This window comes from Histomonas meleagridis (assembly GCF_020186115.1).
Source record: "Histomonas meleagridis strain 2922-C6/04-10x chromosome Unknown contig_4, whole genome shotgun sequence".
Classification (NCBI taxonomy): Eukaryota; Parabasalia; order Tritrichomonadida; family Dientamoebidae; genus Histomonas; species Histomonas meleagridis.
Window position 1 is genome coordinate 141,844 of NW_027150883.1, and position 22,092 is coordinate 163,935.

Here is a 22,092-nt window from a genome sequence, read left to right on the forward strand (position 1 = left end):
AATAGATTTTTTTTTATGTTATTGATAAATCAACAATTAAAATAGTTACTGTTAATGATCTAGCACCAGTATTGGAAAATCAGTACACCACAAGATTCTGCATATTGGCGGAATATAAAAAAAAATAATTTTTTTCTGTGTAATAAACGTTCACCTTTAAAACAAGCAGACATAGTCAATTTGGGTTTGGTCAAGCAAAAATGAACACAGCTACCACTCATAAAGGCAGAAAAATCCTTAAAAATAGAGAACCAAAATTTGTAGAAAATAGAAAACAATCTCTTTTTGTTAAAGGTCTTAAATGTTCTCAAGAACTTAATTATTTTTGGGATGAATTAGCCAAATTCCGTCATGGAGAACTTGCAAAATATGCAAAGAAGAATGATATTTTCCCATTTGAATCAGTTGATCTCCTTGAAAAGTATTGCAACAAGAAACAATGTTCTTTATTTACATTTTTTAGCCACACAAAAAAGCGTCCAATGAACGTTATTTTTGGTCGCTTATTTAATGCGCATGTCCTTGAGATGTATGAATTTGGTGTTTTTGATTTTATACGTTACCCAAATCTTCCAAATGCGGACGTTGACAATGGTGCAGTTCCTGCTCTTGTTTTCCAAGGTGAACAATGGGATACTGATTTTGCTCAAGTTCGTTCCGTATTCATAGATTTCTTTGTTGGTGATCTTAAAGGATCCGTCAATCTTGAACAAGTTCAACATGCTCTCGTTTTCACCATCACAGACAGTGAGACACCAGTTATCTGTGTTCGCCATTACTCTGTTAAATGTGATAGAGGTAATAATGTTTCACTTTCTCTTGTTGCTCCATCATTTAACCTTGTTCCAAGGCGAAAGATGGATCCAGATGCTGAAGTTCTTGAACAGTCACTCATCAAACCAGTTGTTGGAAAGAAGGTAAAGAATGTTACCACAGATGCACTTGGAAGAAAGGTTGGACGCGTGTTCGTAAGAAAGCAGGACACAAAGGAAATCAAACCAGCGAAGTTCAGGGGCCTCAGGAAGATCAAAAAACAAAAACAAGGCAACAGCATCGACGATGCTCTTTAATATTAAATAAAGATTTAAATTACATCATAAAAGACGATAACAATTGGAAAGTGACATATTTTGTGTGGTTTATAAACAAATTGTTTGCGATTGAACATAAAAAAGTGTCAAATCCTCTTTCATAAAATGAATTTTGGTTTTCAACGTCTAGACGTGGTTGCAGATTTAGCTAAGCAAACTTTGCAAAAAAGAAATTGATACAAAAATTCTTTTCGGTATGAATTTTTTAGGTTCAAATTCTTTTCGATATCGAAAAGATGCTTAGAACATAGATCGGGAATTAAGGGTTGATAATATGGTGTGAAAATAAAAGAAATCGAATATGTCAAATTCAATCAATTATAAATATCATCACCATAAAAATTCCTATAAGTTGTACATTTGAAGGAAATATTTATTTTCATTTTGCAAAAAAAAAATCATTTAAAAATTCAATTTAAAACGATTTTTGCTGAAAAGATCATTAAAAAGATTGTGGTATGTAATCCATTAATGTAATCTTAACTTATCATTTTATAGTCTCTATTATATTTATTTGATGGAAAATGCGATTTGAATAAATTTAGTGACTTGTGATATGAAAAGCATATGGTGTAGCCTAGGGCTTTTCATACCATTTAATCATAATTATACAAATACAATTTGTATGAAGAACATGCTTAAACATAGCATACAATATCAAATTCAAATCTTGAAAAGTATTAATCTATATAATATTTACATATTCCAAATATTTATTTCATTTTTAGTATTACAAAAAAAATTAAATACCTTTTTTACTGTAAAATACTTTAGGATTGCCAAAAAACTTTTTATTATTTAAAGGAAAACTCATGAAAAATGGGTAACATTTTTGTTTATAACCGTAACGTGATATAGTGACATTTGATGTGAAAGTGATGATTTGGAACCTTTTTCAAAGACCCGCAACCAAATAAAGTCATTCAATTTTGAGAGGACGACGACCACTTCACTTTAACAAGATGCTTTCATCTCCAGTCCGTAACCTCCACAAGCCACTCCTCTTCGTCGACGAGAATACACGTGTCGTTGTCCAAGGTATTGGTAATCAAGGTCAATTCCACTCCCGCTTAATGCGTGAATATGGCACAAAAGTTGTTGCTGGCGTTCACCCAAAGAAGGCTGGCCAAATTATCGCAGGAATGCCAGTTTTCGCCTCCGTTAAGGACGCTGTTGAAAAGACAGATGCTAATGCTTCCCTTATCTTTGTTCCAGCTTCTGGTGCCGCTGCAGCTATGATCGAAGCAGCTAACGCAGGCGTTGGTCTTGTTGTTTGTATCACAGAACATATCCCACAACATGATATGATCAAAGTTAAGAAGGTCCTTAAGGAAAAGGGCGTCGAACTCATTGGTCCAAACTGCCCAGGTATCATCCAACCACGTACACATTGCAAGATGGGTATCATTCCAACAAATATCCACACACCAGGAAAAATCGGTATTGTTTCACGTTCAGGCACACTTACTTATGAGGCTTCATATGCTACAACATTAGCAGGCCTCGGCCAATCAACAGTTGTTGGTATTGGTGGTGATCCATTCGCAGGACAACTCCACGTTGATGTCGTTAAGAGGTTCGCTGAAGATCCACATACTGAGGGTATCATCCTCATCGGTGAAATTGGTGGTCAATCTGAAGAAGATGCTGCCGAATGGATTCACAAGAATCAACTCACAAAGGAAAAGCCAGTCGTCAGCTTCATCGCTGGTGCCACAGCTCCACCTGGCAAGCGTATGGGTCATGCCGGAGCTATCATTTCTGGCGGAAAGGGTACAGCAGAAGGTAAGTATGAAGCTCTCCAAGCTGCTGGTGTTCGTATTTCACGCCATCCAGGAAATCTCGGCAAGTTTATCTTTGAAGAAATGAAGAAGTTAGGCCGCATCTAAACAACGATGCTTAAACACACTTTTTTTTATTCATTGAAAATAGGAGAAACAAAATATTTCATTCCACTTTGTTAAAAATAGTTACTGAGTATGTATGCGTATACATTAAAAATAATTTTAATTACTAAATGAATTTTATCAATTGATATTTAGCAAAAATTACAATGAACTTAATAAACAGAAAAATATACCGAGTTTACCCCTGTTTGTTATCAGGAAGGAACAAAATCCAAATTGACATATCTTCACAAACTATGAAATTTATCAAATGGCACAAATTTTGTTTATGTTGTAGAAGGAACAGTCAATATCACTCATATATCGGCATTTTCAGGTGGCAGTACACTAATAACTGTCTACACTTTTGTGTTAATTTTTGCTTTTGAACCGATAGCGGAACTACACATCATTGAATTGAGCGATAACCATTTTGAATATTTTACTTCCTTCGTAAAGTGCTGAAAAAGTTTGTTGACATTTATCCAATTTTCACACAAATTTCTGAAAAGTGCTGGAGCAAAATTGAATAAATATACCTTTTACAAAAACAAATAATTCAGTACACAGAGTATAAGCTGCCTTTGAGTATTGGCGCTCTTATTGCTGCTCTATTTGGGTCTGCTTGCTGTGGCGCCTCTCGTTGTTTAACGTGAAGCTCTTTTATCTTAGGGGGCATATTGAACTGTTGTGCTGCTGGCCCAGACGTTCTCTTCACAGGTGAACCAACCGGCTCTTCATGAAGCTTTGGGATATCAGATATTCCTCCATGGACAGTCAATCCCTTTTGGTTTAATGGCTGAAGCTGGTCCTGAACGCTTGTTATCGAATCTGGCTTTGATCCTTGTTGTGGGATAAAGGATTGTTGAGCGTCGAAATTATGGATATTGACAGTATGAGGTTCTTGATTTGGTTGGAACAATGAGTTAACAGAGCTGAATTGGTCAGGAATGTTCGGCATGTGGGATTGATCGGGCATGTTGAGATATGATGGACTAAGAGATTGAGGAATTATATTTTGTGGTTGTTCTTGATAAACAACTTTCTTGTTGTGAGGTAAAAGAGGAGCGACTTCGTTGGAGAGAACAGTTTGGTTAACATTTGGGGCGATATTAACATATGCTTTGTATTGATTTGATGGATTGATTAAGATTGGGCGTTGTTGCTGGTTTGGTGGGAACACAGTTGGATTTATAATATACATTGTTGGCTGTCCAACGTTTTGGGGAACAACAGAAATTGGATTTTGGACAGGTGTATTATATTGAACAAAGAAACATTGGTTCGATGGAACTGCAGCTGTATAACAAACTGGTTGAGGGTGGATAGGGGATGAAGATTCGTCGTTTTTGTTGGGACCGACTTCGTTATTAATTTTCTTTTTAAGTGGAGTAAGTGGGCAAGAAGTCTTTTCGCGCTCTTTTTGAAGCTGGTTATACTTATAGCGACATTGGACATCAGATCTATTCCCAAGTTTTGTTGCGATTTGATTCCAACTTTTCCCGCTATTTTTTTGTACAAGATCTATAAGTGCATCCTCTTCTGCTTTAGTCCATTGGTCCTTGGAAATGCTGGGATTGAGGCCTCTGTACCATCTTTGACTGCATTGTGAACGTGTTCTACCATTTCCAACAAATTTTGAAATCGCAGTCCAATTTTCGATTCCGAATTTATATATTCCTGCTAAGAGACGTTGGTCCTCATATGATGTCCATTGTCTTGTCTTGTGTCTTCTTTTAGTTTGGGATTGTTCTTTGAATTCTTCTGGAAAAGGAATTGGATTTGACCCAGTGTTAAGAATAGCATTTAGGCGTTCCATGGCTTGCCGGTTTCCAGTTAAGTTATAAATTTCATTTGAAGCATCAGTATACGTTATTTCTTTCTTGAGGAATCTTTCAATGATCAATTTAACCTCCTGTATTAGCTCAGCGTTTTCGCAGATTTCCATTGGGAAAAATGTTACGGAAATGTTGAGAATTGCGCGTATTGTGTTCGCCATCTACAAGTGTAAACTATAACCGTTGTATTCTTTTTAATTTTGAATACTTGTTAAACAATTTATACTCAATATATTTCCTATTCAATTTGGCTTTTTCTGATAATCTAAATGACCGCCAAGATTGTAAACTATTCAAATAACACAAACTATTTCTTTGGTGTTCCGTGGTTTTACGTGTTTTCAAAAAATGAACTCAAAAATAAAATATTCTGATTCAAAAAAAATCGAAAACGCAGATTGATCTTATACAAATATATCTCACTTAAAGCACTCGGTTAGATATAATTCGACCCAAAGCCACTAATGAAGTCCAAAGAACTATTAATTGCGATTTTCCAGTTCATTTGCGATCAAGCAAAATTACTCTATTTACATGACCTAATACAAAAAAATTGGATACAGGAGTGTTGAAACAATAAATCTTTGATACAGAGCAATAAAAAAAATCCAATTTTTTTGAATTTGTGTGAAGTATCAGTTAGATATGATAAAAAGAATCAAAGTCATTCATGTTAATGCATATGTATTGTGTGTACGATTGAATTCATGATAATGAACCTATTTTATGTGTATCCGGTGCATAGACTGGCCTCATGAGTTGGGGTTACTAATTCAAGCGAAGCGTTACTGCTATTCAAATCTGTCAGAAAATTTGATAAATTGACCGTTTCGGTTAAATAGATTCATTTGGAATTGAACGATAGGATTATTGCACCTATCAATTTTGATGGCATTTATATATGACTTTATATACAACAGGCACATCAAGTCGATTGATTTCGCTTGTTAGTTTTAACCCAAAAATCAAGCCATTACTTGAGATGTTTTAGAAATAAATCTTCTCCAAGTACGATGGATGTGATGATGCTGACACAACCTAATGATAGAAATCTCAATAAAGTTCGAATCAAACGGTGGAGACAAGATTGAAAGAAATTATCTCAATATTGAATCGAACTTCACTTTTTGTATTATTCACTGCCGTTATGAAGTTTTCAAAAAAATTCTACCTCACAACGAAAAAGTCGTGTTTTTTTATCTCAAAGATAAAATTTCAAACATTGTTTTTAAATTTTGACTTTGATGAATATTATTATTATATTTTATGGTAGTCGAGATATTTCAAAGCTCTTTATCTTTTGTTGATGAATAAATTTATTATTATTTCATTTATTCATGAATAAGAATTATGATGATAATTAATGTATTATTATCATCAGTGTTTATTATTACATCTTTTATATAAAAAATATAAAAGAAATTCCAATAATAAGTAAAATATTCTGGAAAATATATAATTGTATTGTATATAAAATCAACATAAATATATTGAGTTTAGGATTCAATGAAAGTAATTGTATAAGATTTTATGTACCTATAATAATAAATTGATAAAGTTTTTATATATGATAAAGTAAAAGTATATACGAAAGAAAAATCAATTGAAAATGTTTTAACATAAGTATTTTAATCTTTATTTTTTGATTTCGTAAATAAAGGACATATTTGCATTCAGCCATACATAAAAGTGATTCTTTATTTGATTATAGGGAAAATGTTTTCAAACGATTTAGTTATTGAATGCTGCTATAACTTATGTCTTTATTTAAATAGTTTATAGAATAGAATGAATACAATTTGATCGTTCCGATCGTTCTTCATTCAAACGACGAAAATATAAATCTCTCGACATATAATTGATATCATAATAAAATTCATATATAGTTAAAAAGTATATGATATTTTTGATTTCTTGAAATTCATAGAAAAATTAGAATATAAGATAATTTCCTTAAAATGGTTTCAGACATTTTTGAATACCAGAATAAACCGATCAAAATATTGTGAAATTCCACAAACCGTTTCTTATGGAAAATAATCACAAACGGCATCCAATTTACGGGTTTTGGTTTGATCAGATTAAAGTCGCGTAACTTAAAGCATACTATAACCCAAATATCCATATTGCTTTTGGTCTCTTTTTATGTAATAATTCTATTTTACATTTATTTATTTGCGTCACATAACATTTCTCAAAACTTAAAAATAAGAAATGAAAATCCTTTCATTGGCTTTGCTATACCTCAATATGGATCAGATGTTGAAAATCCTGATTTTGAATATTCTTATTTGCTAAATAAAAGAGCAAGTGAATGTATTAATCGATCTAAAGCTCAACTAGAATTCACAAGAGTTTTCAATAAAAACAAAAAATTTGATATTAAATCAGGATCTCACGTATTAATTATTGGTAAATCTACTGTAATAGGTTCAGCTCTAAGACGTATTTTTCAAAACGAAGCTAAACCATTTATTTCTATCAATGGTATCAATGAATTTGATTTTACTTCTCCAACTACTTTTCAATTATTTTCAGGAATTGAAATTAGTTCGGTTTATATTACTTACCAGCCACCATATATACGTCACACACATTCAGGTGCTTCTGATTATATCAATCATATCATCCAAGAATATGTCAAAGGGATATCAGATTATTTCAGTTCAAAGCGAATTCCATTTATATTTGCTACAACGCAACCACTACAGAAGGAAATACTCAAAATCATATTAGATTACGGTGGTAATGTTATTGAATTTCCATTTTTAATTGATTCATTAGCATTCAAAGATTTAGAAAATCCAACAATGCGCGCGATTCGCGAATGCCGAAAAGTCAATTACACGAACATTGAGTATTTTCCCATTTCTGAATATCATAGTATCACATCACATGAAGCTGCAGAATATATCATTCAGAAACTTAATGAAAACAAACGAAATCATATTATAGTTAAAGGATATTCAACAACGACAATTGAAGCTGCAGTTACGACAGCACTTAAATCATTAAATTTAATAAAATGTAAAGTGAACTTTCAAACATTTCCACATAAAATTAATACATTAAAACAAACAGATAAAGAAGAATATTTAGGAAAGCAAAATGTTAATGTTTTAGATATGATATATAATACTTATAAAAACTTTACACGAAAAGAAAAAGATAAAACTTATTTAACAATTGTTGCAAGTGGACGAAATGATGGATATTCAATAAACTTCGAAACAAGGTTACAAAACTTCTTTAATGCTATTGATTATGGATTAATGAATGTACCACTTGCACAAGTTGAAGTTGTTTATGTTGATTTTGGTACATCGAAAGACAAACAATTACTTTCTGATATAATAAAAATTGGTTCAAGTCTTAAATCACATGTTCGATTTATTGTTGTTCCACCTGAAATTCATACAGAAATGTGTCTTAAGTTAAAACGTAATGGAACATTTTATGAATTCATAGGCAAAAACATCGGAATTCGTCGGTCGAAAAGTAAATTTATACTTTCGACAAATTCCGATAATTTATTTTCGACGGAATTTTTCGAGTTAATTGCGTCACATCAATTTAATCAAATGATTTTATATCGATCATTTCGATTAAATGAACGAGAAAACACTTTAAGTGACTTTAATCTAACACGAAATCAAAGCATCGAAATTTTACCCGAAGTTTGGAAACTAAATAAAATGAATTATGAAGAATTAACTCTTCGTCCTGATACTTCGTTCTATATATTAAATGAACATGTTAAATATCATCAACGTCCTTTAGCTGTTGATGATGCATCGGGCGATTTCATTATACTTTCGAAGTATTTGTGGGATATCATTAAAGGTTTTAATGAAGTGCCTTATAATGTACATGTAGATAAAATGTTTCTTACGAAAACTATGAAATTATTGCCCGGAATTTTGATACTGTTCATGAATAATAACCCGTTCGTACATCAGTATCATATAAGATATAATATTTTGACCGAATATATTACAAACTTGGGTGATTTAATGGGAGATTATACATGTAATGGAACATGGCATAACTGCGGATTATTTTGCGAAAATTCAAATTGGGGTTTGGGCGATAGAAAGTTTGAAGAAATGCGAAAATAAAAATATATTTTTGTAATGTAAAAAGTATGAAAATAATTTAATTTTTAATATAACTCATTAATGGAATGTAATTAAAAAATTTATTAAAGAATTTTCCCCATTTTAGAATATTATGTTAATGATTTTTTATTATTATTATTTTTTATCAAAATATTTTATAGATTAATGTATTGCTTCTTGTAATCTAATGCTCATTTTTTATCAAATAGATCCTTTATATTAATTTTTTAATTTATCAAAAATAATACAAACAAAAATAATTTTTGTGAATACATTTTAACGTAATTACATTTATTAAATTTACATAAAAACAATTTATTAATACAAACAATAAATACACCGATCATATTTTGGGGTGCCTTAATCATTATCGTTCTATAACGTTCTCCATTGATTTAATTTGATCCGAGCTCCTGCATCAACTCCAATAAAGGGTCACTACCTTCATTTCTCATCTCTCCGTATGCTGTTCTCGTCGAGTTATCATATGCAACTTCATACAAATCTGATGGTGCTCCATCACGACTTTCTGGAACCTGTGTAAACGATTCTAATGAATCAAGATCAAGACCGCTGTCTTCGTTACGAAGACGTGAACTCGCTGAAGCTATCTTACGCATCACGTCATTGATTCTATTCATAACTGCATCTTGGCGTAAAGGGTTTGAAACTCGAGGATTAGATTTTCGTGGGCTGGACAAGACATTTGGAGGGATTTTGGGATTCTCATGATCGGATACCGAGCTAAGAATATCTAATATGTCATCATCCTGATCGAGAAACGATGGTGGAGGAGGTGGAGGAGTAGAAACAATAGATTTCTGTGTGGCATTCTTTTCTATGATTGTTATTTCTTCTTCAAAATTACTATAAGATGAAGATGGATCCAAAAATTGTATTTCAGACTCTGGCTCTTTTGACTTTGGACTTTCAACGGCCACTGTTTGAGTTGTTTCAGGCATATTAATTTCTACGCAATCAGAATCCGAGAAATCTGATAAAAAATCTGGTTGATACAAAATATATTTTTCGAGTTGACTTCCAGTCACACCTTTTACAAATGAAATCAACCAGTCGTAAGTACAAATCGTAATTCCCCATTCTTTTGCATATTTAATTTTTTCATCATCTTGATTATTCGTAATTAAATGTGTACAATACTTCCTCAGCACAAACGTATATCGACATCCAATCCATTTACACGTGTAAATAATGTCCTTAAATTGGTTCCCTGAAAATCCAACGATACAAAAGCGAAGTGAATGGCAATTGTGACATGTTAAATTCACCGGTGAATAAAAAATGAAAATTTCCGGTTCGAGAAGTTTTCCTTCATTAATACAGCGCTCAATCCAAATTGGCGTACGTGAATTTGGTTTGTTTGAAGACATAGAAATAAAAAATCGGGGATTGTCTGAAATTTGTCCACCATTTTGAATTATTTGCATTTGTACTGATTTAGGGAGATTTTCATCAACTTTAAATGAAACCCCATGAAAAACATTCGAACAAGCACATGGTGGAATGATTGAATCAAGAAATTTGTGATTATTGATTGAATCAATGATTTGTTCGACAGTAGTAATGTTGATATTTAGATCAACCGCAAGATTAACAATTGGAGTAACATTGCCTTCAGGTGGAATAATCAAAAATTTTGTCTTAGAAGTAATTCTGGGTTGAACAATTCCATCATTTTCTGTGATCATTTTGGAAATATTTTGCATGGAATTTCTCATTGATGGAGAAAATGCAAATACAAGGCCTGAAAATATTTTTATTTTATAATTCTGATGATCAATATAATTATCAGAATTATAATTGTCAAATACCCACATCGGGTTCAGAACTGTAATTGAGTGTTCAAGTGCAAAATGTGATTTAACTGAATTGATTGTTTTAGCAACAAAAAAATTTGTTCCGTCTGTAAATTTGGGTTCAATTATTCCACCCATTGATTCTATCTGTTTAAAAATTTCCTTCTTTTTTCTTTCACCAAAGCCATAAACATAAATTTTTTTTTGAAAAAAATTTAAATTTATAAATCCGGTTTTTGGAATTTGAATTTGTTCACCATCAATCCCAAGTGTGACCATTTGCTTAATTGCAGTAGGTGTTATTGGAACTAAGGTTTTTCTTCTTTTTGCTTTAAAATTCTGTCTTGAAATGATTAAAATGTTTGGTTCTTCATCATCTCCAACTCGTCTACAATGCGGAAATGCTGTCTCCAGATTTGAGTTTAGATCCAACAATTCATCGGCATTCAAATCGTTGGAAACAGAGATCTTCATCCGAGGAACTTCACTCTAGATTTTCTTAACGGTTTTTACTATGTCAATTTTTGGGTGCGGGAACTCAAATATTTTGGCAATTTCAACTTTTTTAATAACAAATTGATCGTATTATATATGTCAAAACATTTATCTTTTGAGGTGCACTCAAGAATGTCACTTTTCTTAAGAACAAAAATTTTCTTGTGGGCTTAATTCCCTGATTCATGCCATATTTACAGAATTTCAGGTAGCAATGAAAGAGTTTATTAAAAACACTTAAATATTTCAATTAAACTAGGGTTGTGGAAAATAGGAACCCATTTTCCAACTGATTTTTTGTTTCCACTCTAAATAATCAATTATTCAAATATTTTCTTTAATATTTGCTTATAAAAAGACTTTTTATTGTTAATGTAAAGGAATTATATTAAATAAAACATAAAATCGTACAAAATTTTGAGTTTTTGTAAAAACAAAAGTGTTATCATTGAGAACTGAAAGCTTTGAATGGTTTACTTCGCATGAAATCGAAATTTATAAATTTGCTTTTCTTCATTTTCTGTTCTAGTTTTCCCATATTTATTTTCAAGAACTGATATAACCATTCTCAATTCACATTCTAGGCAACCAAAAGATTGATAACGAATATTTGTGCTTTTTCTTCAACTTCTATGCACCAATTTTAATAACCGTAAATTAAGCCTGCTTATATGAAACCGAAAAAATGTCATTTTGTTCCATTAAAATTTGAATGTATTATTAATATCCAAAAATGGACACCTCGATTGAAAAAGTTGGTAAACCGTTTCGGGATGCCCCACGTATCGGTATATCAAAAAGTTAATAGCTGCTAACAGGGTACCCATTTCCACATCCCTATATTAAACGCAATTTTTTATTCTATATGATTGTTTTATTTTGTTGCGAATTATTTGATTTCGCATTTAAACTTTTGTATTTTGCCTTTGGTAAAGTTTTCCTTAGATTTGGCGAATTTGGTTCCGATTTTATTCTTTCTTTGATAGCGTTTTCTACTGCATCCAACATAGCTTTTTCGTCATTGCATTCATCCAAGTTTAAATCAAGAATTTCATCCATATCGTTAATAAATGACTTCACTTTATCCGAAAGTGTTTTTTCGTTATTTTCTTTTTGTTTTGTTTCATTAGTTTTTAGTTTATTATCGTAACCAATTCCAAGTTCATCAAGTAGACAACAAATTGAATCATTTAAAGTTTCAATTTGTTGCTGTATAACAAAAATATTATTACGGAAATGAAAAGAAGCATTAAACAAATTCATTATATTGTCACAATTACTTTTCATTTGAATATTTATTCGCGACATTTCCGGAGTGCTCCGGATTGAAAACGGAATTACACTAATGAAACTATCCTGGATGTTACGTGAAAGCCAAATTATGCGTTGGTTTATGTTTTGGATTTGCGTTTGTGGAATTTTCGTTGATTCATTTGATAATATATTAAAAATCGTTTGATATGTGGTGGTTATCTGGTGTAACAATGCATTGGTCGTGGAATAGATAGTGTCCCGATAATAAGAACGCTTGATAATATGTGAACCAATTGATGTGATTAGATTGGATAATTGTTCAAAATTGTCTTGAATGATATGAAGATGTGGAATAACTGTCTGGCTTGAAAGATTGTCCATCGAAGTAACAAATTTAGACCAATGACGAAGCATATCGGTACTAAATTGGATTATTGGTGAATGTTGATGAATTTTTTTGTGAAATGAGGATTGACCAAAATATAGCGAAACATGTTGGATAAATGGTTCGAAAGATGCTTTAAAATGAAAAAAATGTGGGGACATGCTATTCCCTATAATTGCAGGCCCATTTTCTGTATTGAATTTGTGAAACATCTCAACAAATTTGGTATACTCTATTTGTACATTTCTTATTTCAGGATATTCATGACGAATGGTTTTTGGAGAAGATCTTTCAAAAAGACTATTATTTTTCTCGCGTGAAAACGAATTACTTTTCTTCCTGAATCTTGTTAATCTTCCTGTATGTGGATCAATTGTTTTTGGTTCATCAGGAGAGAAGAAAATTGACATTTTTTGGAAAAATACGTTACTATCTTCGTCACTTTTTTTTTAAGAATCAAAGAATATAATTTTTATGTGATAATAAAATGAATAAATTTTAAAAAGCATTATCCTCAAGAATATGTTCAACTATTATAAGGTATATTATAAATGTTAACTTTTATGATGGTTGACTATGTATTTGACATATATTTTTTGATATCTTTCATTATTTCTTTTTCAATAAAAAATTATAATCTTTTCAGAAAACTTTCAATTTGAAATATAAAGATATAAATCATAGCTATATTTGGTAAATTTAAATTTGTTTAATGGTTCTTCTTCTGTAAATTTTTTTTAATAATGTCTATCATAAAAACATAAATTTTATGCCCAAATTCTTATATATATATATATATAAAATTTTTTAATAATCAATGTCATTACCAATTTTAACAGTATTTCTAAGCAAATCATTAATGATATGGTAATTTTTTATGTAATGATAAAGAGTAAACGATAAATTCCTTTGTGGTTTCAAGAGCAAAAAAACATATTTGTAAATTTTGATGTAAACTCAACATATATCCCTTTAATTACTGTTTTCTCCCAGAAATATGACACTCTTCATAATTTTAAAATATTAATCATGAAATTAGCTGAAAACATAGCATCACTATTCACACCAATTCTTTTTATAAGTATCTTAATAATTCAATTATTTTTATGTGATATTTTTCATATGTTATCAAAAGTACTGATTTAAATAATTATCATAATATAAATGAAGATTCACTTTAACATTATTTTGTTTCTTTCTTCAGTGCTATTAATCTTAAGCTTTCATTCTCTTATTTACATATATATTATAAAATTAAAAAATAGGAAAATTATTTCAATAAAAACTTTTAAGAAATACACAAAGAGCACAACATATTTCTCATATATTTTGATTTTTTTGAAGTTTACTACATTTGGTCGAACGTTTATATACGTTTATATATTAAATTGCGTTAAAGTATTTGTGACGCGAGTGCAACATCTCCTGTAGATTCCAAGATTTCAACAGCCTTGGGTAACATGATGAATTTTTGCGGGTTTGTTACTATGGATGACAAATATTTACATTTTTCTTCATCATAAAATATGGCTTTCTGAAAGCTTACATCCTGAATAAGATGCGGCATGTTTTCATATGCTAATCTGAATGGGTTTTTATATTCACTTCCTGTATGTTGTTCTTCAGATTTACAATAAAACATTGTAATTGATGGAACAAAACTATAGGCATAAAACTTACTGATAAGACCATGCTCAACTGCTGAGTTAACAAGTTTCGCACACGCTGATACTTTTTCATATAATGTTGTTTCTGAATCCATTAATACTTTGATGAGTTGAATGTTTTCATCAGTAATAAAATCATTAACCAACAAAGCGGTGCTCCTCCACCCGCTTTTCGTAAGGAAATTGGCATATTGAAGTTTTTCTTTTGTGTAACCAAGACTATTTAAAGCATCAGATTCAGAGCAAACTCCTTGAACACTATTAAACGCAGTGAAAAATAGTTTCATAATCGAGTTAAATTCTTCTTGATATGCAAAATCTTTTTGAACAATCTTTTTTGTATTAATTTCAATAATTTTTTCTCCAGGAATTGATTTAGATACGTATGCACGGATAGTAACATTGGTTTCATTTGGCCCCCAAATGGAAGATATTTGTTGTTCATCTTTAAGATAATAATTGTTATGTGTTAAAATAATTTTTTTAAGATTCGTTGCACTAACAATTTTTGCAACATATTCTTTAATAGTTTTCACAGTTGAAGAAAGCTGGAACTGTTCTTTTAAGAATAAATTTGTTTTGATAACTTTTATCCAGATTTCTCTTGACATAATGACATGAATAAATTTATTTAAATTTTAATGTCAAATTTAAAATTGAGATAAAATATTAAGTGGCATTATTTCGATCAAGAAAATCATTTCATAAAAAGGCATATATTGATTTCACGGGTTATTCAAAGATATTTCTTTTTTATCTCCAAAGTCCATAATTATTCGTTATTAGATAATATCATTTTTTCAAATTTTCTTTGATTCCAAATTGTCATATGAAATAATGTTTATCTTTATCTCATTGAAAGAAAAGATAGTATTCCTGATACGTTTGCTTATCTGTGCATCAACAATATTAAGAACGATGAAAAAAAATAATTTGAAAATACTTTTGATCTCAATTGAATGAACAATTTATATGTTAACACCATATGCAATGGTGTACATATTTTTTTAATGCTGAACCTATCTTTTAGATCATTTTACTTCAATGATAATAAAACGTTTTATTTTCAGCGGTTATTTTTATAACTGTATGAATTTTTTAACACTTTTTGTATGACTTTATTCGATAAAAACGGTTATGTTCTCAATTGCCTGAACGTAAAACCATATGACCGTTTGAGTGCCCTTCAGATGAAAGAAATCAAAAAGGATGATTTTAGCGAACTTGAAGCACTCATTTCATCCAGTGAAAATGTTGCAAACATCTTAAGAAATAAATCTGTAAGAAGTGCATTTCGGAAGCAAAATAATAAATTAAATCAATTTTTATTTCAGCATATTACAGAAATACTAGATATAGCATTGGGGGATCCGGAAGACATAGATATTGAAGCTAGAGATACTGCCGTTTTTTTGTTTACAACGCAATCTCCATCATTTTCCTCGCAATTAACAACAAACCAAACTTTTCTTCAAGAATTTAATAGTTACCTTGCATCAGAAAAAGAAATGAAACTGGTTGTAGTCAATACTTTTTGTGCGATTTTTCACTTTCTAATTAAAATTACAAGTGGAATAATCCTATCATCCTATCCAGAGAAAGACCAACTTCTTCCACGGCTAGGGAAATATATTTCCTACATATCCATGTTTGATTTCTTTAATTATTTAACACAATGTACATATAAAGAAACTATAAATTTCCTCATTGCTTCGAAGGCACCGTATTTCTTTATTAAAAATTCAGCATTAAATGACAGATACTTCATATTTTTATCGAACATTGTATTATCTGCTAAAAAAGGTTCCCCTTTATTAGCTGTCTTTGATGAAGAATCGACAATTAAACAGTTATTCGAATACAGCATTGATAACAAATGTTTTCATTCACTTAAACTTTTACTCAATCTTTCCAATTTTTATCGAAAGGAAAATTCCATTCCATTATTTGTAGAATTACAGAACAGCTTCAAAGCACTTTGTTATTATGTTACATCTGATACACCTTTTACAGAATCTAAATCTGTATCTGTATCTCTTATCATAAAACATATTAAACGGACTTACACAAACATTACAAAAGAACTCACAAAGCTTACTAAGAAATTATTTACCCAGGTTACCAACAATCCAAGCAATTCTTTTTTGCATTTATCATTTTTTCGTTTATTCAAAACGGTTTTTTCAATTGACCCATCAATTGCCGATAGAATTCAAATCAGAGAAAAGATTACAAAACTTTACTCAAAACGATACACACTCATTGCCACTTTTTGGGGTGTCCTTTACGAAATTGAAAAAGTTATCCACCAACATGAGAATTCGCTTCCATCTTTACCAAAACATGAAAAATTTTATGAAGAAACAATTTCACCTTTAGAATCTATTATTAATACTCCATATGGAGGAGAATTACCCGAATTATCAGAATCTGAATATTCTGAAAGTAATGATTACGATTATGAATATGAATATATTAATGAAGAGGAGGATGAAGAAGAGGAAGAGGAGGAAGAAGAAATTGATGACGATGATGATGATGAAGAAAAGCCATTTCATTGGACATTTGCATCATTAATTCCTCATAACAACATTACCACGCCTTTAGATGTATCTTTAATACTCACATTACATCGAAATAAGCAAGTCCAGCTCGTCTGCTTCTCTCAAGACGGTCAGTTGCTTGCATTGGTGTTCGACGGTTGGCTTGAATTAATTCAATTGTCTGACCAAACGACACGATTCAATATGATTCTGAGCATGCCGGTTATAACGATACGTTTTTCACATGACAATTCACACTTAATATGTTGTTATCAATCTAAGATCTCATTTTTCAAGGCCATTAATGGTTCATTAGATCATACGCATCAAATTAAGAAGTGTAATACTATTTCCTTTTCGAATGATGTCAAATTTCTATCGATCAATTTTGGAGGAACTACATCTATCTATAAGTTGCCTATATTTCTTAAACTTATTTCGTTTAAAAATGATAAGTCTAATGCTACATGCACCACATTTTCATTAGACAACAAATATATTGCGACAGGTTATGAGAATGGTACAGTATATTTATATGACATTAACAACAAGTTCTGTCTCAAGAAAATACAGCTACATGAGTTCGAGATCAAGTCGATTATATTCATTAAGAATCGACTATTTACGATATCCAATGAAAGTGTCCTAAAAAGTTATTCGATAAAAGAAAACAAGCAAAAAATGTTACGCGGGCACACTGCAAACATCGTCGCAATCGATATGAAAAACGATGTAATTATATCCGGTTCGAAAGATAATACTGTAAACTTGACATCGATAAAGGACGGGAAGATGGAGTACTCGCTCGAGGCGCACCAGATGCCAATAGTCGACGTAGCGTTCAGTAAAGGGAACGAATTAGTGTTCGCGTCGGCGGCATACGACTACACAGTGAAAATATGGAAAATTATCAAGACAAGAAACTGAGGAAATGGATTCGTGTTAATAAATAGAACTTTCTTAAATATAATAAATGTTGTGTTGAAGTGATGTGAAGAGATAAATGATAAAGGCGGATAAGATGAAAATGGAAAGTATAATCTTTTTGTGTAGTTGGATCAATATTAATGTTATCGAAGTGTTATGTGAGATATCGTTCTAATGTGAAAATTATTGATATCAGAAAGAAATGATTATAAAAATCCTTAAACGAAATTTTCATTAACATTAAATATAAATGTAACACCAAATCGCAATATGATAATAAATTAATTCAAAAGAAAAGTGAGTCAATTAATTTTTTAGTAACCAACTGTGAAACGTTTGCCGATGTAATTACCATTTGCGATTTCATCAATCATTGCAACTGCATAATCAGAATTACTGATTTTACTTTCACCTTTATCATTAAATATCGTTTCGTCACCACTTAATCTAAATTTCCCTTGTTTTTCGCCTGGATAAATTTCCATTGAAGGACATAACACTGTTCCTGAAATATCTTTTTGCTCTAAAACAAGTGAAAGAAGTTTCGCAGTCGCATTTGCTAATGGCATATATTCAGGTGGGAAACCTGCTGCGTCCATGTTTCTAACTCCATTCGTGATAAGTGTTCCTGCACCTCCAACTGCAAGAAGACGACGTGCTCCAACTTTTTTGGATGCTTCAATGATATTCTTTGTCGCGTTGACTTGAAGCTCTTCCATTTTTTCGAATGTTGAATCCTTTGGCGGACAATATGCATGAATAACAATTTCAACACCTTTTAATGCTTCTTCAAGTTTTTGTAAATCAAAAATATCGACTGAAATATGAGAACATTTTCCTTTTGGCATAACTTTTGGTGGATTTCTGCTGATAGCAATTGTATCATAACCTCTTGAAACAGATTCTTCGAATATTTTAGCACCAATGAAACCAGTAGCACCAATAACAGCAACTTTCATAATAAAAATGAAGTGAATTTCTCTTCTTTTTCTTTCAGTTCCTTCAAATTGAATGAATACAGAAAATTGAGTTTGTGAAAATTGCTCGGCTAACGATTTTAAATTGATTCAAAATCATTGAATTTACATATAGAATTTTATAACGATAGAAGTGCTAAAGAACGTTTAAATTCTTTGTTCGATTTGCCATGTAACAAATGATGCAAATTCTTTGTGACATTGAGTAACCATCTGATTTTTAATGATGCATAGCGTATTATAACGTTTGAATGATATTTTTTATTCCAAATTGGAAATTTCCAATTGTTTTTGGAGCTCGACAATAGCGATCTTAATTCACTGAATCATGTGGAAATTTGAATGGAATTTTTGTTGATTGAAGTATAAACCACAGAACATTAATATTGGTGGTGAATGACCAACCAACTCCTGAAAATTGGTCTAAATATTGTTCTTTATTTCAATCTCCCATTTGACTCTAATACATAATTTCTGTCATTAATTTATATAGAGGGAGTCTGAATGAATTCTTCTGTGACTCACTGAAGAGAATGAAAATAAACGGTCGTAATCTAAACAGTAAACGTATTTACCAAAAAAATGAGCGATATTTCCGAAAACAGTGAAGATCCACAACATAAATGTTTGATTCTTGCAGAAAAAATTATAGCTTCTTTAGATGACAAGGATTTAGTTCAACGTTATTTTAATTTAAAAAAGAAAATTTTCGATTCTCAACCTAAAAGCGCACCTGTTTCTCAAGTATATGAACACCGAATAAATGCCGATAAGGCTTATTCATTTTATCAATCTCTTTCACAAGAAAATCAAAGATTAAAAGATGAGATTTCCCGTTTGTCATCTCAAACACCAAATTTTTCTGATAGTCCCGACAATGAACCCATTATTGAACAACTTCGCCAACTCGAATCCAAGATTCTTCCTACGCATTCAATTCCTCGTTCTGATACAGCTGTTCAAGAATTCGAATCTCTTAAAAAAGTCATTGAAGCTAAATTCGATTCACTCAATTTTGTGCGAGACAAACTCCGTACTGAGAACAAAAGGCTTAAATCTGAATATCGCATATTAAGTCGTGAACTTAGCTCACGAATTGAAGCCGCTAAAGCCAAAGAAGAGTCAGAGCGTTCGAAAATCGAAGCAATGAAAGAATTACTTAACAATGAACTCATCGAATCTCAACGCATTCTAGAGAATCTTGTAAGTAAACATCAATCACTCAAAGAAGAAAACACAAATCTCCGAAATAAATATAATGACACAGTTGCACTAGTTGATCGCATACAGAAAGAATCATCAGATCTTAAAATACAAATCAAACAAATGGAAGAAGAAAGTGATTCACTCTGTGATGAGATAGAAAGCCTAAAAACCCAATTAAGCATCAAAACCAAGGAATTAAATGCACTACAAGCATTACAAAAATTCGGTGTCAAAGCTGGAAATGACTTTGACATAGCAGAGGAAATACAGAGACTGACAGAAAGAGCCGAAACGCTGAAAGCTGAAAATGCTCAGATGGAATATGAATTGAAGAGAATTGCAAAACGACAACAGTCATCAATGACAATGATGACAACATCAACGGACGCAATAAGCATGGATGAAGATGAACTGGCAGCGCAAATTCTGAAAACAAAATTTCAATGATATTTATTTTGTGTTTATTTATTATAAAAACTTGTTTATTAAACTTATTTTTATCACTTTATTTGTAACATTCTGTCATTAGGTAATGATAATAATTATCATAATATTCAAACTCATTAACCCAAAAGACCTGATTAGGTTTGCAGTGTTACAGATTATTATATGAAAAATCATTTTTTATTTGAATGAATTCACCATATTAAACGACATTCTGGATCTATTAGAATAAAAAACAACAATTGAATAATTGAATAGAGTTGAAACGATGGTATACAAAATCAGAAGCCGATTGAATAGGAATCAAATATTTCAAATTTCGGATCTTGACAAACTTTGTCAAAAGATGGGACATTTGATTTGAATGTTAAAAACGGTTATATGCGGCCACTTGGATGAGCAATCCATTCGCAATCCTTTCCGATTACAATGGTGCCGACGAAGTACCTCAACGCGAAAAGGTTATCCGTAAAAAGAATAAGCATGAACCAGGATCAGGATATCGCAGCACAATAAAGCGTGAAGGCCGCGGAAGATCAAATTGGGGCAATGCAATCGATGAAGCAAAGCGCCCTGAACTCACTGAACAGCAAGAAACCGAACAACAAGGAACTGCTGAAAATGCCGAACCAAAGATTGTTTATGAATCTGCTTTCAAATACTTCGCTTCCGATGATGAAGACGAAACACCAAGAATCAAGCGTGAGGGCAAACGCGTTGTTAAAATCCCAGAACAATATGCTTCAATGGTTGTTGAAAAGAAGACCAAGACAACTGAAGTTAAAACATATAACGAAGTTTCTGAGCCAGAAGTAATCGAAACAGGCTTCTTATCCACAGCTGAAGCCCTTAGGCAAAGGCAAAACGCACGCCGTGGTGGCTATAACAATAATCGCAATGGTGGCCGTAGACCAAATCCACAACGTAAACCACAAGGTGACCGCCCACAAAGGCCAGCTCCACAAAGGAACGCTGCTCCAAAGCCAGCTACTACACCAGCACAAGGTGAAAATACTCAACAAGAAAGGAAACCACGCTCAAAGCCAAGAGACCAACGCCCAGGCAATGTTCAACACCAACGCCAGGTAGGTTCAGGCAAGAAGCAAAGCAACCTTAGCCTTAATAACTTCCCAAAGCTTCAATAAAGTAAGTTGTACTTGCTTAACGTTCTTATTTCCATTTTTTGACAATTTATGAAACCGTTTTCTCTCAATAATTTGAATATGATATCGTATCAGCTCAAAACACCAAACTGTGAAAAACGTTTTAGAACTGTAAATTGAGATAAAATGCACGTATCGTTTGGAGTCAAAAACTGGCAGATTTTGATGCACTTTTTTATCCATATGGGGTGCCTCATCACCCAGAATTGAGAGGACTTTTGATGATGGAACACTTTTTCACAGCTTTTTCATCGTTTTTTTAACCATGAACGATTTTCCTT

At 31.6% G+C, this 22,092-nt stretch overlaps 9 protein-coding genes across 9 annotated transcripts; 5 read left to right on the top strand and 4 right to left on the bottom strand.

Annotated features, from left to right (window-relative positions):
- Positions 1-200: 200 nt before the first annotated feature.
- Positions 201-1,070, top strand: GO595_005808 (Ribosome production factor 2-like; the record flags this gene model as incomplete). Its single annotated transcript, XM_067919092.1, has 1 exon — positions 201-1,070. One exon carries the CDS (start codon positions 201-203, stop codon positions 1,068-1,070), a length of 870 nt encoding a protein of 289 aa, XP_067773844.1.
- A 983-nt stretch (positions 1,071-2,053) lies between these two features.
- Positions 2,054-2,980, top strand: GO595_005809 (Succinyl-CoA Synthetase subunit; the record flags this gene model as incomplete). The annotated part of the gene is made up of 1 exon (XM_067919093.1): positions 2,054-2,980. One exon carries the CDS (start codon positions 2,054-2,056, stop codon positions 2,978-2,980), a length of 927 nt encoding a protein of 308 aa, XP_067773845.1.
- A 556-nt stretch (positions 2,981-3,536) lies between these two features.
- Positions 3,537-4,976, bottom strand: GO595_005810 (Myb-like DNA-binding domain containing protein; the record flags this gene model as incomplete). Its single annotated transcript, XM_067919094.1, has 1 exon — positions 3,537-4,976. One exon carries the CDS (start codon positions 4,974-4,976, stop codon positions 3,537-3,539), a length of 1,440 nt encoding a protein of 479 aa, XP_067773846.1.
- Positions 4,977-9,328: 4,352 nt separating this feature from the next.
- GO595_005811 (uncharacterized protein) lies at positions 9,329-9,895 on the bottom strand (the record flags this gene model as incomplete). The annotated part of the gene is made up of 1 exon (XM_067919095.1): positions 9,329-9,895. The coding sequence occupies one exon, from the start codon at positions 9,893-9,895 to the stop codon at positions 9,329-9,331; it is 567 nt and encodes a 188-aa protein (XP_067773847.1).
- Positions 9,896-14,277: 4,382 nt separating this feature from the next.
- On the bottom strand, positions 14,278-14,838 carry GO595_005812 (uncharacterized protein; the record flags this gene model as incomplete). The annotated part of the gene is made up of 1 exon (XM_067919096.1): positions 14,278-14,838. One exon carries the CDS (start codon positions 14,836-14,838, stop codon positions 14,278-14,280), a length of 561 nt encoding a protein of 186 aa, XP_067773848.1.
- A 2,937-nt stretch (positions 14,839-17,775) lies between these two features.
- Positions 17,776-18,021, top strand: GO595_005813 (AChain A, Ika8; the record flags this gene model as incomplete). The annotated part of the gene is made up of 1 exon (XM_067919097.1): positions 17,776-18,021. One exon carries the CDS (start codon positions 17,776-17,778, stop codon positions 18,019-18,021), a length of 246 nt encoding a protein of 81 aa, XP_067773849.1.
- A 314-nt stretch (positions 18,022-18,335) lies between these two features.
- On the bottom strand, positions 18,336-18,980 carry GO595_005814 (NAD(P)-dependent oxidoreductase; the record flags this gene model as incomplete). Its single annotated transcript, XM_067919098.1, has 1 exon — positions 18,336-18,980. The coding sequence occupies one exon, from the start codon at positions 18,978-18,980 to the stop codon at positions 18,336-18,338; it is 645 nt and encodes a 214-aa protein (XP_067773850.1).
- Positions 18,981-19,580: 600 nt separating this feature from the next.
- Positions 19,581-20,651, top strand: GO595_005815 (myosin-2 heavy chain; the record flags this gene model as incomplete). Its single annotated transcript, XM_067919099.1, has 1 exon — positions 19,581-20,651. One exon carries the CDS (start codon positions 19,581-19,583, stop codon positions 20,649-20,651), a length of 1,071 nt encoding a protein of 356 aa, XP_067773851.1.
- Positions 20,652-21,043: 392 nt separating this feature from the next.
- GO595_005816 (uncharacterized protein) lies at positions 21,044-21,793 on the top strand (the record flags this gene model as incomplete). The annotated part of the gene is made up of 1 exon (XM_067919100.1): positions 21,044-21,793. The coding sequence occupies one exon, from the start codon at positions 21,044-21,046 to the stop codon at positions 21,791-21,793; it is 750 nt and encodes a 249-aa protein (XP_067773852.1).
- Positions 21,794-22,092: the final 299 nt, after the last annotated feature.